A 13,691-nucleotide genomic window follows, 5' to 3' on the forward strand; every position below is an offset into this window, starting at 1 on the left:
CGTATCATATGGCACCGGCGGAATTGAAGGAGTTGAAGGAGCAGCTTCAGGTACTCCTTGATAAGGGTTTATTTGACCTAATATGTCACCTTGGGGTGCGCCGGTGCTATTTGTGAAGAAAAAGGATGGCACGATGAGGATGTACATTGATTACAGGCAGTTGAACAAAGTCACAATCAAGAACAAGTGTCCTTTGCCTCGTATTGATGATTTATTTGACCAGCTTCAGGGAGCGAGAGTGTTCTCCAAGATTGATCTCCTTTTAGGGATCACTAGTTGAAGATCAGGGACTCAAACATTCTTAAGACAACCTTCAAGACCCGATATGGTCATTATGAGTTCTTGTGATGGTTTTTGGGCTGACCAATGCCCCCAACAACGTTAATGAGCGTGTTTTGGCCTTATCTCGACTCGTTCGTTGTTGTATTCATTGATGATATTCTGGTGTATTCACATAGTTAGAAGGAGCACGCTGAGCATTTGAGAGTTGTGTTGCAGCAGTTGAGTGAGGAGAAACTTTATGCAAAGTTTTCCAAGTGTGAGTTTTGGCTCAGTTTAGTGGCTTTCTTTGGGCACGTGGTGTCCAGTGAGGGTATCCAGGTTGATCCGAAGAAGATAGAGGCAGTTCAGAGTTGTCCCAGACCGTCCTCAGGCACAGAGATTTGTAGCTTTCTTGGTTTGGCGGGTTATTACCGTCGGTTCATTCAGGTATTTTCATCTATAGCATCACCCTTGACCAAATTGACTCAAAAGGGTGCTCTTTTCAGGTGGTCAGATGAGTGTGAGGCGAGCTTTCAGAATCTCAAGACTACCTTGACCACAGCTCCAGTGTTAGTGTAGCCATCAACTTCAGGTTCATATACTGTATATTGTGATGCTTCCAGAGTTAGTATCGGATGTGTGTTGATGCAAGAAGGTAGATTGATTGCTTATGCTTCTCGTCAGTTGAAGCCCCATGAGAAGAACTACCCTGTTCATGATTTGGAGTTGGCTGCCATTGTTCACGCATTGAAGATTTGGAGGCATTATCTCTATGGTGTGTCTTGTGAGGTGTTTACTGATCATCGTAGCCTCTAGCACTTGTTCAAGTAGAAGGATCTCAATTTGAGGCAGCGGAGATGGTTGGAGCTGCTAAAGGACTATGATATCACTATCTTATACCATCTGGGGAAGTCTAATGTAGTGGTCGATGCCTTGAGTAGGAAGGCGGTGAGTATGGGCAGTTTGGCATATATTTTTGTTGGGGAGAGACCTCTTGTAGTTGATGTTCAGGCTTTGGCCAATCGGTTTGTGAAGTTGGATATTTTGGAGCCCAATCGGGTCTTAGCTTGTGTGGTTTCTCGATCTTCCTTGTTTGATCGCGTCAGAGAGCGCCAATATGATGATCCTTATTTACTTGTCCTTAAGGACAGAGTTTAGCACGACGATTCTAGAGATGTGACTATTGGTGATAATGGGGTATTGAGGATGCAGGGCCGAATATGTGTGCCCAATGTAGATGGGCTTCGGGAGTTGATTCTAGAGGAGGCCCATAGCTTGCGGTATTCCATCCATCCAGGTGCCGTGAATATGTATCAGGAGTTGAGACAGCATTATTGGTGGAGAAGAATGAAGAAAGATATTGTGGGATTTGTAGCTCGGTGTCTTAATTGTCAGCAGGTGAAATTTGAGCATCAAAGACTGGGTGGCTTGCTTTAGTGGTTAGATATTCCAGAGTGGAAGTGGGAGCGGATCACCATAGATTTTGTAGTTGGACTCCCACGGACTTTGAAGAAGTTCGATGCTATTTGGGTGATTATGGATCGGGTGACCAAGTTCGCGCACTTCATTCCTGTATGTACTGCCTATTTTTCAGAGCGGTTAGTAGAGATTTATATCCGAAAGATTGTTCACTTGCATGGCATCCTAGTTTCCATCATTTCAGATACAGGTACTCAGTTTACTTCGCAGATTTGGCGTGCCGTACAGCGAGAGTTGGGTACTCAGGTTGAGTTGAGCACAATGTTTCACTCTTAGACGGACGGGCAGTCCGAGCGCACTATTCAGACATTGGAGGACATGTTGTGTATTGGTGTCATTGATTTTGGGGGATCATGGGATCAGTTTCTACCGCTCGCAAAGTTTGCATATAACAACATTTATCAGTCGAGTATTCAGATGGCTCCATATGAGGCTTTATATAGGAGACGGTGGAGATCTCTAGCTGGTTGGTTTAAACCGGGTGAGGCTAGGCTTTTGGGTACAGACTTGGTGCAGGATGCTTTGGACAAGGTGAAGGTGATTCAGGAGCGGCTTCGTACAGTGCAATCGAGGCAAAAGAGTTATGCTAACAGGAAGGTCCGTGATATGTCTTACATGGTTGGGGAGAAGGTCCTACTGAAGGTTTCGCTTGTGAAGGGTGTTATGAGATTTAGGAAGAAGGGTAAATTGAGTCCTCGATTCATTGGGCCTTTTGAGGTGCTTCGAAGTATTGGGGAGGTGGCATATGAGCTGGCTTTGCCACCTAGCTTGTCTTGTGTGCATCCTATATTTCATGTTTCTATGCTCCAAGAGTATATTGGAGATCCATCTCATGTTTTGGATTTCATCACGGTTCAGTTAGACGGTGATTTGACCTACGATGTGGAGCTAGTGGCTATTTTGGAGTGGTAGGTTCGAAAGTTAAGATCAAAGATATAGCTTTAGTGAAAGTGCAGTGGAGAGGTCGGCCCATGGAGGAGGCTACTTGGGAGACCTAGCCGGAGATGCTGAGCAGATATCCACACCTGTTTGAGGCTTCAGGCATGTTTCTTGACTCGTTCGAGGACGAACGTTTGTTTAAGAGGGGGAGGATGTAACGACCCGACCGGTCATTTTATGAATTTTAGTCCCATTTCCCCCATTTCTGCTTCTTTATGTCTTGTTCAGCTGTATTATCTGGTATTGTGTTGGTTGGTGGGTTCGAAGTGGTTTTGGAGAGGTATAAGACACTTAGTCTCTTTTGAGTAAGTTTAAGTTGGAAAAGTCAACCGGGTATTAACTTATGTGTAAAAGGTCTCAGATGTGAATTTTGATGGTTCGGCTAGCTCCGTTAGGTGATTTTGGGCTTAGGAGCGTGTTCAGAATGTGGTTTGGAGGTCCATGGTAGAGTTAGGTGTGAATTGGCGAAATTGAAAATTTGGCATTTTCCGATCGGTAATGGAAATTTTGATATCGGGGTCAGAATGGAATTCCAGAAATTTGAGTAGGTCCGTAGTGTCATTAGGGACGTGTGTGCAAAATTTTAGGTCATTCGGAGTTGGTTTGATATGTTTTGACATCGTATGCGAAATTTGGAAGTTTCCAAGCTCTTAGGCTTGAATCCGAGGTCGATTTGGTGTTTCGATATTGTTTTGAGTGTTCCGAATGTTGGAATAAGTTTGAATAGTGGTATATGACTTGTTGGTATTTTTGGTGGAGGCCTCGAGGGCCTCGGGATGAATTCGGATGGCTAACGGAAGGATTTGGAATGTGGTTGAGTAGCTGAACTTTGCTGCTTTTGTAATTTCCGCACCTACAGATTGGGGACCGCAGGTGCGAGCCTCGCAGAAGTGAGATAGGGGCTGCATATGCGGAGAATTGAGGAGCTGAAGAGAACTGCAGGTGCGCACAAGGACCGCACCTGCGAGACCGTAGGAGTGGGAAGCTGACTGCATAAGCGAGAATCCCAGGGTTAAGTGAAAACCGCACCTGCAATGGTTTTTCCGCAGGTGCGGTGTCGCTGAAGCGACTCTGAGACCGCAGATGTGGAAACCACTAGACAGAAGGCATAAAAAGGTCTTCTTCATGAATTTTGCTAAGTTTCTCAATTTTTGAAGACGGGAATTGAGCTTGGGCAGTGATTTCTCAAGAGGGATCAAGGGTTTTCAGTTGGGTAAGCCACTTAATCTTTATTACTTGTGTTTATGACCATTTTTCCATTGTTTAATCATAATATTAGTGGAAATTAAGGAAGAAAGTTGGGAGAATAGGGCTTGAGTTTTGGAGAGTTTTGAGTAGGGATTTGAGGGGCCATTTGAGGTCCGATTTCGATGCTTTTGGTATAAATGGACTCGTGGAAGGATAAGGATTCTAATGATGTAATTTTTATCAAATTCCGAGACGTGGGTCCAGGGGTCGGGTTTGGCCAATTTCGGGATTTTTGAGTTAATTTGATAATTTTCGTATGAGTTTCATTCCTTTACCGTATATTGATGATAATATACTGATTTTAGTTAGATTCGGGGCATTTGGAGGCCGAATCGAGAGGCAAGGGCGTCGTGGGCTAGAGTTTGGCTTGGCTTGAGGTAAGTAACGCTTCCAAAAACCCTGAACTATGTGTCCTATGATTACTATTGAGGTGACGCAAATGCCAAGTGACGGGCGTGTGGGCGTGCACCGTGAGAATTGTGTCCTGGATCATTCCATGGCACCGCTTAGTAACTCTTTCTTATTGATATTCATGTTTCAATCATGTGATTAAGTAAGTGTGTTGTAAAAACATGCTAGATATCCTGTTAGGGCTTTACGCTGATACTGTTGAGACCCGAGTGGTCGTTTTTTGATGTCATCTCATTACATTCATTGATATTCTGTACTCAGTCTTGCTCATGCATATCATACCATGTCTCAGTCTCAGTTATTATTATTTGGCACATCATATTGTTTCGGGCTAGTTTCATGACATTGTGAGCCCGTGTGTGTGAGACTGGAGAGTGATGACTGAGTGAGGCTGAGAGCCTGATTGTGAGTGACAATTATGGGATCGGGCTGCATGCCATAGCGGTTATGTTGATGATTATGATAGGGCTTGGCCTGTAGGTGTCCCTCCGAAGTCTGTAACACACCCCCAGTGAGCGCAGTTGATTATATTCATGGATGGATCTTCCCTTAGTATGGAGATGGATCTTCTCCATGAGGTTGGTTGGCCCGTTCCTCAGTACTGGAGACCGATGGTCTGCGATGTGTATATATTCCGGGATGGATCTTCCCTGGGCCTTGTGAGCCATATGCAGTACCGAGGGGTTGTGAGGTTGTTATCATTGTTATTATCTGGAGATGGATCTTCTCCACAGGTTGGATTGGCCTTCCTCAGTACTGAGTGACTGCTTTCAGAGATGTATATATTCCCAGATGGATCTTCCCTGGGTCGTATGAGCCATATACAGTATTGAGTGGGCGAGCATTTGAGATTGCGGGCATATGAGGCACTCAGCATGGTGCATTCCATACAGTGTGCACTAATATATAGATGTAGCAGAGTCTCATTTCTTTACCATGTTCAAATCTGCTCTATTCCCTATTTTGAACTGTCTATTTAGTTGAAAGCATGCCTACATTTCTGTAAGTTATTTTTGTTATCTTTGAGGAGGTTGAGTTCGTCACTACCTCTCAGTCCATAGTTTAGACTTTACTGAGTTGGTGTAGTCACGTTACCCCCTGCACCTTGTGTGCAGATCCACGTATCTCGGGCCACGGTAGCGGTTGCTGATCATTTTAGTTGTGGGCTTTCATTAGAGATAGCGAGGTAGCCGCCTGGCGATCGCAGTCCCGCCTTTCTCCTTCCTTATCTTCCTCTTAGTGTATTTGTTGGCCATTCTCCGACTATGTTAGTCTTGTTTTATTTCGAGCAGTTGTAGTATTTTGCTCATGACTTAGTGACACCCGAGGCCGGGCTTGTATTTTCTGCTTTGTTTTGATTTTTACTTTATATCTTTTATCGTATTTCTGTTGAAAATATGATTTTACTTAAGTTTTAAATGAAATATGAATTATTTGGAAATGAGTTGGCTGACTAGTTCATGATAGGTGCCATCATGACCGGGTCGGTTTTGGGGTCGTGACAGTAGTATAACAGCCATAACATTTTATACAAAACTCCAAATGACAAGCAGTTTAATTTTTTGAAAGCTAGACTCAAAAGGCCACAATATTTTTAGATCATCTCCAAATTTCTTATAGATTGCAAGATATAAGCTTCCAAAGTCGGGTCAGTGACAACAAAATTTTCTCTATGCGATCGCAAAAAGGCTTCCGTGATCGCGATTCCCAGTGCCCAAACAACAAATTTGCTCTTCGTGAACGCAACCCAAAGTCCGCGATCGTGATGCATAACCCTGTGGCCAAAACTAGCAATTAAAAATGGCCTAGAAATGGTCTAAAACCACCTCGAAACTCTCCCGAGCCCCTCGGGACACCCGTTCGAATATACCAATCATTTTGAGAATTAGCGTCACGTTTGGTGGCTTAAGGTCTCTAGTAGCTTCGTGTTATGTATTATGACTTAAGCCACCGAATGGGACGCTAATTCTCAAAACGGTAATCCTCTCCCTCTTAAACAAACGTTCGTCTTCAAATGTGCCAAGAACCATTTCGAAGTCATCAAATCACTGAATGAACTTACCATACATATACTCGCGGGTGATCCCACGTCACCCCAATCCACATAAGCCCGACAACACCATCTAAACTGAATATAGTTCCTTCCACCCACACTAATAAACCTTTGAACCAAATTTTTTACCATCCGATCATTTCCCAAAAACCCAATTCCTACATCAACACACGATATCAACCTCAACCAGCTGCAACAACCCATTCCTACACTCACGTGGTACAACCACATGACGTAACACATCAAACATATGCCCATAACAATACCTCTGACTACCATAGCTGCCCAAAATCAAATCCAACATCGACAATTAATTTCATATCAGCTAGAACCCTGTTTCCAAACCTCCAAGACACTGGCAACTATGCAAGAAACATGAAGATCCTATGGTCATTCACTCAAATCAACAAGTTACATATAACGCCACTTGGGCACACATCTCACAAGCTAAAACCCAATAAGCACAATGCAAATAAGACTAAATATGCAAAGAGAAATACATGAGAGAATTATCAAACAAGCTCGACAAGCACAACTCCCTATCAGTACCATACTACGAATCGATTCCAACTAGGGAGAATCAAATCATATGAACTTATCACAAGGATCTCATACTAATATAAACCTACCGCGGCACGTAGCCCGGTTCAAACATATCAAATCACATGAAATGCGAGGATCCCATCCATCCCCATCTCTGAATCACAGCTAGAATACACATCATACCAACCGAACCCTTCCACTAATTCAATTCCGCGTCACAACATGTAATGAACTTCCTATATCAATAGAGTATCTAAATCACAAATTGTAACCAACCCATCTAGAAATCACATCAAAACCTACTGTAATGAGTAACAAAAAAGTCACTTCTAGTCTCATAGCTCTCAATAGTGAACAAAACAAAATGATAGACATATGATACCTGATGGTAGACTATAATTACATATTTTAGTCGCTTATTTCACTCTAATTTAATGCACTTTTATTGTGTTTGAGCTTTAATCTCTAGTTCTTTGAACTTATTGTGTGTTTTATGCCTTGTAGGAACGATTCTGAGTTATGTAGATGTTGTGGAACTAATTCGAGCTATTTGGAGATTTGAAGTCTGAGTAAAAGCCCAAGGTATTAAGTTGTGATCGTGTTCAAGGATCGAGGATCAATTCTGGATCGTCAAAATTCAAGGAAGAAGCAACCGCTGAAGAAATGCACTAGTGCGAGGCACTGTGCGATGCATTAGTACAAATTTTTGTCAGAAATTTCCAAAGTTCAGAGACTGAGTTTTTTGTGGTCTAATAGGAAAAAGCATTAGTGCGGCGCACTGCGACACATGGAAAGCATTAAGTTTGCAGGTTTTCCTATTTCGGCTAGGAAAGGGAGATTTCGTCTAGGTCCAACCCTACTTGGAATAAATACATGGAAAAAATGTTATTTTCTAACTTTTGACATACTTTAGAGAGGAGGGAGAACACACCACGCTAGGAGGAGGCTTCTAACTAGTTTTTCTCTCTTCTCTTCTCTTAGTTTCATAGTTTATTAGTTCTAGAGTTGTGAGGTGCTACATGAATGTTGTAGTTTGAATCTTGAATTGTCCTTGTTATATTATCATACTAGTTTATTTATTCAATATTGCTCTTAATTATTTGATTACTTTATTATCAATTGAATACTATCTACGAATCTAGGATTGAAATCGAGAGAAGGAATTCTAGATTGCATATAAGATTGAGTAGAGCAAGATCTTGAACTCGAGTATCGAGAACGAATTTGTGGTTAGGATAGGAATATACTTAATCACCTTGCTTGGTTATTATACGTGAATTATAAATGCGTTCTTGTTAATCCTAATTCTTTAGGAATATAGGCATTAAGTTAGCTTGAATAGGCGAGTTGTACTTTGGGAGAAGGCTATGAGCAATATTAACTCTGTCAATCAATAAACTAGATAAATTAATTGGACAATTTAGGTAGAAAACTCAACGGGATTGTTAGCTAACCCATAGCTTTAGAATATTCTCTCCCATTGAATTCATTTTTAAGCTTGTCTTTGTTTTCTTAAATCTCTTAATTTGTTACTCTAGATTACTTTTAGTTAGATATTTATAGTTATATATTCGCTTGGATAGATTAATTGTTTGGGTTTAATTTAGTAAATAGTTAATCATAAGTCCCTCTGGGTACGATATCTGGACTTACAATCCTATATTACTTGTCGACCATATATACTTGCGTGTGTGTTTGGGAGCAATAAGTTTTTGGCCCCATTGCTGGGGACTTAGAAATTAACTAGTCTACTAGATTAAATTTTACTTTTTGTCTATTAAAGTTTAAATTTTAGCTTAATTTAACATTTCATTATCTTTGTTTACATGGCATCTTGGAACGAGAATTTGTCAAATATTGGTTATTCTTATTTTGGTGATCCTTGTCCATATTGTGGAGGACCACACTTGTGGCAAAATTGTGAATCTCAATCTTATATGTGGAATTTTTGTAATGTGTGTGGTTGTCAAGGTAGCCATTAGGATGGTTTCCTAATTCTTATTATCCCTCTCAGAGCTCTTATTATAATGTTTCTAATAATGTTTATGAGTTTGATAGGAGCAAGGACATGGAGGATATGGAATGTGTTGCCCGTATTATGGACATGATGAGGCAAGTAGCAGCTGAGCGACAGGACATGATGAGAAAAGTAGCCGAGCAACAAGTTGTTGGCGCCTTAGCGATCAAAGGACTGTAGGCTAGAATGGACGAATTAATGGCCAATTTTCAAGAAAAACCTCAACTCGACGAAGAGAGCGAGTTCCCACAAGAAGATAACTTTGAAGAAGCAGATATCGTGAGTCAATATTGGCTAGAGGAACAAGCTCAACTGGTAAAATTTCATGGGGTTCTACGTAATGGTTTGTCAAATATGGCAGAATATCTTATAAACAAAAGAAATGAGCTCAGGCAAGAGATAGAACAATTTGGCTGAGATATCCATGACGTGCAGGCTCAATTGAATAAAAAGTTTGAGGCATTTGATGACCTACAATAAATTTTTGTGGATACTGGCCAGCTTGTGGGGCGGAAAAAGGAATTCCAACTACTTGACAAAAATATTATTAATAATGCCAAGGTTGACGAAGTGCGCAAAAGTGAGGATGTCAAAAGTGAAGTGATTCTAGAGTTGGAGCACATTGGGCCTCATTCTAACCATTTTTCAACATTGTGTTTGGTTGGTGACATGAGAATTGATCCATTCAAGCCTATGGAGGAGTCAATGAATGGGGAACAAAGTGCTTATATTCTGAAATTTATGATGCCAAGGAGACAAAATGACATCCCTCACTTAAAGGCCAAAAAGTGCAAGATGCGATATCTATTGCTTGGTTTCTTTATTTTTACACCACCACCCAATGAACGTGACAGAAAAAATGATGCAAAATTGGGGGCACAATTCATATCCTCAAAGTGAAAGGAAAAATGGTGAAAGTGACGGCATCGTGCTGTGACGTTAAATCAAGCACTTGTTGGGAGGCAACCCAATTCTATTTTTTTCTTTTTCTTTTGTTTTATTTTTTATTTTATTTGTGTTATTTTTTTTGTAGTATTATTTTTGTGTTTTGTAGGAGTAGGAGCATAGAGTCAAAGCCAATAGGCATGTGCAAAATTGAGCAGGCAGTTAAAACTAAGTGTAAGATGCCCGCACAAAGGACCATATATGGGGAAAGTCTGAGTATCCCGTGAGATGCTATTTCTTCGGTCATTGGCCTACCAGGGAGTCTCTTTTACCCTCTTGTGATTTATAGTGTGCATGAGGGATATTGCACAATTTTAAGTGTGGGGTGAGGAGATTATCCGAGTGATTTTCTGTGCTATCTTAGCTTAATATAGTAGTTTTTGTTGAAAAAAAACCAAAAATTGGGACTTTTCCCAACGATGGATATCCTAGATAGTTTTCTTGAAGGATTTAAGTCAAAAGAAAAAGGACAAAAAGATTTTCTTTGTAGGTAGTGTAGTAATTCTCCCTTGGTTTTTCTTTTTGCCGCGGTTCTTTTTCAAAGGTTTTGTTTGAACCGGGTATAGTTAGTTTTTTTAGAAGTAGGAGCCATTGTGCTGTGATTGGAAATGAAGCAATATTTCTTGACTTTGTTATGCCTTGAGAATAGTGAGTACTTTGGTGGTGACGCTTAGGCTCAGTTTTTAACTCTTGTATAAGTACCTTAAATTGTATGATCTTAACTTTGCTTAACTACTTTGACTAGAGTATCTTGATGAGTCCAATCCTGAGTGAGTTATGTGTTGTGTGTGTGTGAGGTTTGTGTGTTATTCTGTGTATTGCATTTGATGTCTAGAACTTGTCCCGTGTGTTTGCAAAGCGAATTAGTAGTTTCGATCAGTCTAGGAAGTGATATAGGCATTTCTTTATTGAGCAAGATATATATAGTTAACCCACCTAATTGTTATATATCGTAGTTAAACCTTTGAGCCTATAATCCTGTTTCTTTGGCAATCACATTACAAGTCTTATCCATTTGTATGAATTGACCATCTATTTGAACATTTTCACCTCTCATGAGCACTTGGAATTGTTATGAACTTTGTAAAAGTTAAAGTGCGGAATGGTTGGTTTGGCTTTTGAGTGGAACAAATGAAATAAGGAGAAAGGTGCATTGTTTTGAAAAAGTAAGAGCCACTTGAATTAAAAACGAAAAGAAAGAAATATAGTTATATTGTTGTGAAAAATATTCCTTGAAAGTGGTAACTCTTGATATAATTATGCTTAAATAAGTAGGGCTGATGTATATTGATATGAAGGTGGAGTTTGGTTTGACATAAGTGTAGGGTTTTAAATGTTAAAGTGTATATATTAAAGTGCTTAGGGGGGTGTAGTCACTCTTATATCCAAATGTATCATACCCGTCCCACAACCTACATTACAACCAATTAAAGTCCTACTTGATCTTAGATTGAATGAGCTCGATTAGTAGAGCAACACATTACGGGCAAGCCTATTGTGCATCTTTTGTGGCATATGAATGTTGTTTCTGAGAGTGAGAGAATTCTTTCTATATTGAGTTCCTAATTGTTCTTAAATTTTATTGAGTGTGGAACTACTCTCTTTTGTTGTGTGAGGGCACTTGATTCATAAAGGAAAGGTAACGGATGGCTAACGGAAGGATTTGGAATGTGGTTGAGTAGCTGAACTTTGCTGCTTTTGTAATTTCCGCACCTACAGATTGGGGACCGCAGGTGCGAGCCTCGCAGAAGTGAGATAGGGGCTGCATATGCGGAGAATTGAGGAGCTGAAGAGAACTGCAGGTGCGCACAAGGACCGCACCTGCGAGACCGTAGGAGTGGGAAGCTGACTGCATAAGCGAGAATCCCAGGGTTAAGTGAAAACCGCACCTGCAATGGTTTTTCCGCAGGTGCGGTGTCGCTGAAGCGACTCTGAGACCGCAGATGTGGAAACCACTAGACAGAAGGCATAAAAAGGTCTTCTTCACGAATTTTGCTAAGTTTCTCAATTTTTGAAGACGGGAATTGAGCTTGGGCAGTGATTTCTCAAGAGGGATCAAGGGTTTTCAGTTGGGTAAGCCACTTAATCTTTATTACTTGTGTTTATGACCATTTTTCCATTGTTTAATCATAATATTAGTGGAAATTAAGGAAGAAAGTTGGGAGAATAGGGCTTGAGTTTTGGAGAGTTTTGAGTAGGGATTTGAGGGGCCATTTGAGGTCCGATTTCGATGCTTTTGGTATAAATGGACTCGTGGAAGGATAAGGATTCTAATGATGTAATTTTTATCAAATTCCGAGACGTGGGTCCAGGGGTCGGGTTTGGCCAATTTCGGGATTTTTGAGTTAATTTGATAATTTTCGTATGAGTTTCATTCCTTTACCGTATATTGATGATAATATACTGATTTTAGTTAGATTCGGGGCATTTGGAGGCCGAATCGAGAGGCAAGGGCGTCGTGGGCTAGAGTTTGGCTTGGCTTGAGGTAAGTAACGCTTCCAAAAACCCTGAACTATGTGTCCTATGATTACTATTGAGGTGACGCAAATGCCAAGTGACGGGCGTGTGGGCGTGCACCGTGAGAATTGTGTCCTGGATCATTCCATGGCACCGCTTAGTAACTCTTTCTTATTGATATTCATGTTTCAATCATGTGATTAAGTAAGTGTGTTGTAAAAACATGCTAGATATCCTGTTAGGGCTTTACGCTGATACTGTTGAGACCCGAGTGGTCGTTTTTTGATGTCATCTCATTACATTCATTGATATTCTGTACTCAGTCTTGCTCATGCATATCATACCATGTCTCAGTCTCAGTTATTATTATTTGGCACATCATATTGTTTCGGGCTAGTTTCATGACATTGTGAGCCCGTGTGTGTGAGACTGGAGAGTGATGACTGAGTGAGGCTGAGAGCCTGATTGTGAGTGACAATTATGGGATCGGGCTGCATGCCATAGCGGTTATGTTGATGATTATGATAGGGCTTGGCCTGTAGGTGTCCCTCCGAAGTCTGTAACACACCCCCAGTGAGCGCAGTTGATTATATTCATGGATGGATCTTCCCTTAGTATGGAGATGGATCTTCTCCATGAGGTTGGTTGGCCCGTTCCTCAGTACTGGAGACCGATGGTCTGCGATGTGTATATATTCCGGGATGGATCTTCCCTGGGCCTTGTGAGCCATATGCAGTACCGAGGGGTTGTGAGGTTGTTATCATTGTTATTATCTGGAGATGGATCTTCTCCACAGGTTGGATTGGCCTTCCTCAGTACTGAGTGACTGCTTTCAGAGATGTATATATTCCCAGATGGATCTTCCCTGGGTCGTATGAGCCATATACAGTATTGAGTGGGCGAGCATTTGAGATTGCGGGCATATGAGGCACTCAGCATGGTGCATTCCATACAGTGTGCACTAATATATAGATGTAGCAGAGTCTCATTTCTTTACCATGTTCAAATCTGCTCTATTCCCTATTTTGAACTGTCTATTTAGTTGAAAGCATGCCTACATTTCTGTAAGTTATTTTTGTTATCTTTGAGGAGGTTGAGTTCGTCACTACCTCTCAGTCCATAGTTTAGACTTTACTGAGTTGGTGTAGTCACGTTACCCCCTGCACCTTGTGTGCAGATCCACGTATCTCGGGCCACGGTAGCGGTTGCTGATCATTTTAGTTGTGGGCTTTCATTAGAGATAGCGAGGTAGCCGCCTGGCGATCGCAGTCCCGCCTTTCTCCTTCCTTATCTTCCTCTTAGTGTATTTGTTGGCCATTCTCCGACTATGTTAGTCTT

General features: G+C 41.2%; 1 protein-coding gene across 1 annotated transcript; it reads left to right on the forward strand.

Moving 5' to 3' along the window:
- The first annotated feature begins 2,355 nt into the window (after window positions 1–2,355).
- On the forward strand, window positions 2,356–9,131 carry LOC138873625 (uncharacterized). The gene is made up of 2 exons (XM_070152099.1): window positions 2,356–2,597; window positions 8,993–9,131. The coding sequence occupies exons 1-2, from the start codon at window positions 2,356–2,358 to the stop codon at window positions 9,129–9,131; spliced, it is 381 nt and encodes a 126-aa protein (XP_070008200.1).
- The last annotated feature ends 4,560 nt before the right edge of the window (window positions 9,132–13,691 follow it).

Source organism: Nicotiana sylvestris, chromosome 7, assembly GCF_000393655.2.
Source record: "Nicotiana sylvestris chromosome 7, ASM39365v2, whole genome shotgun sequence".
Lineage (NCBI taxonomy): Eukaryota > Viridiplantae > Streptophyta > Magnoliopsida > Solanales > Solanaceae > Nicotiana > Nicotiana sylvestris.

Excerpts from the sequence above, each read along its gene's own strand:
- LOC138873625 (XM_070152099.1), top strand. The coding sequence starts at position 2,356 with ATGGTTGGGGAGAAGGTCCTACTGAAGGTTTCGCTTGTGAAGGGTGTT. Across the intron at positions 2,598-8,992 it reads TTGGATTTCATCACGGTTCA|GAGCAAGGACATGGAGGATA; the intron begins GTTAGACGGTGA and ends TGAGTTTGATAG.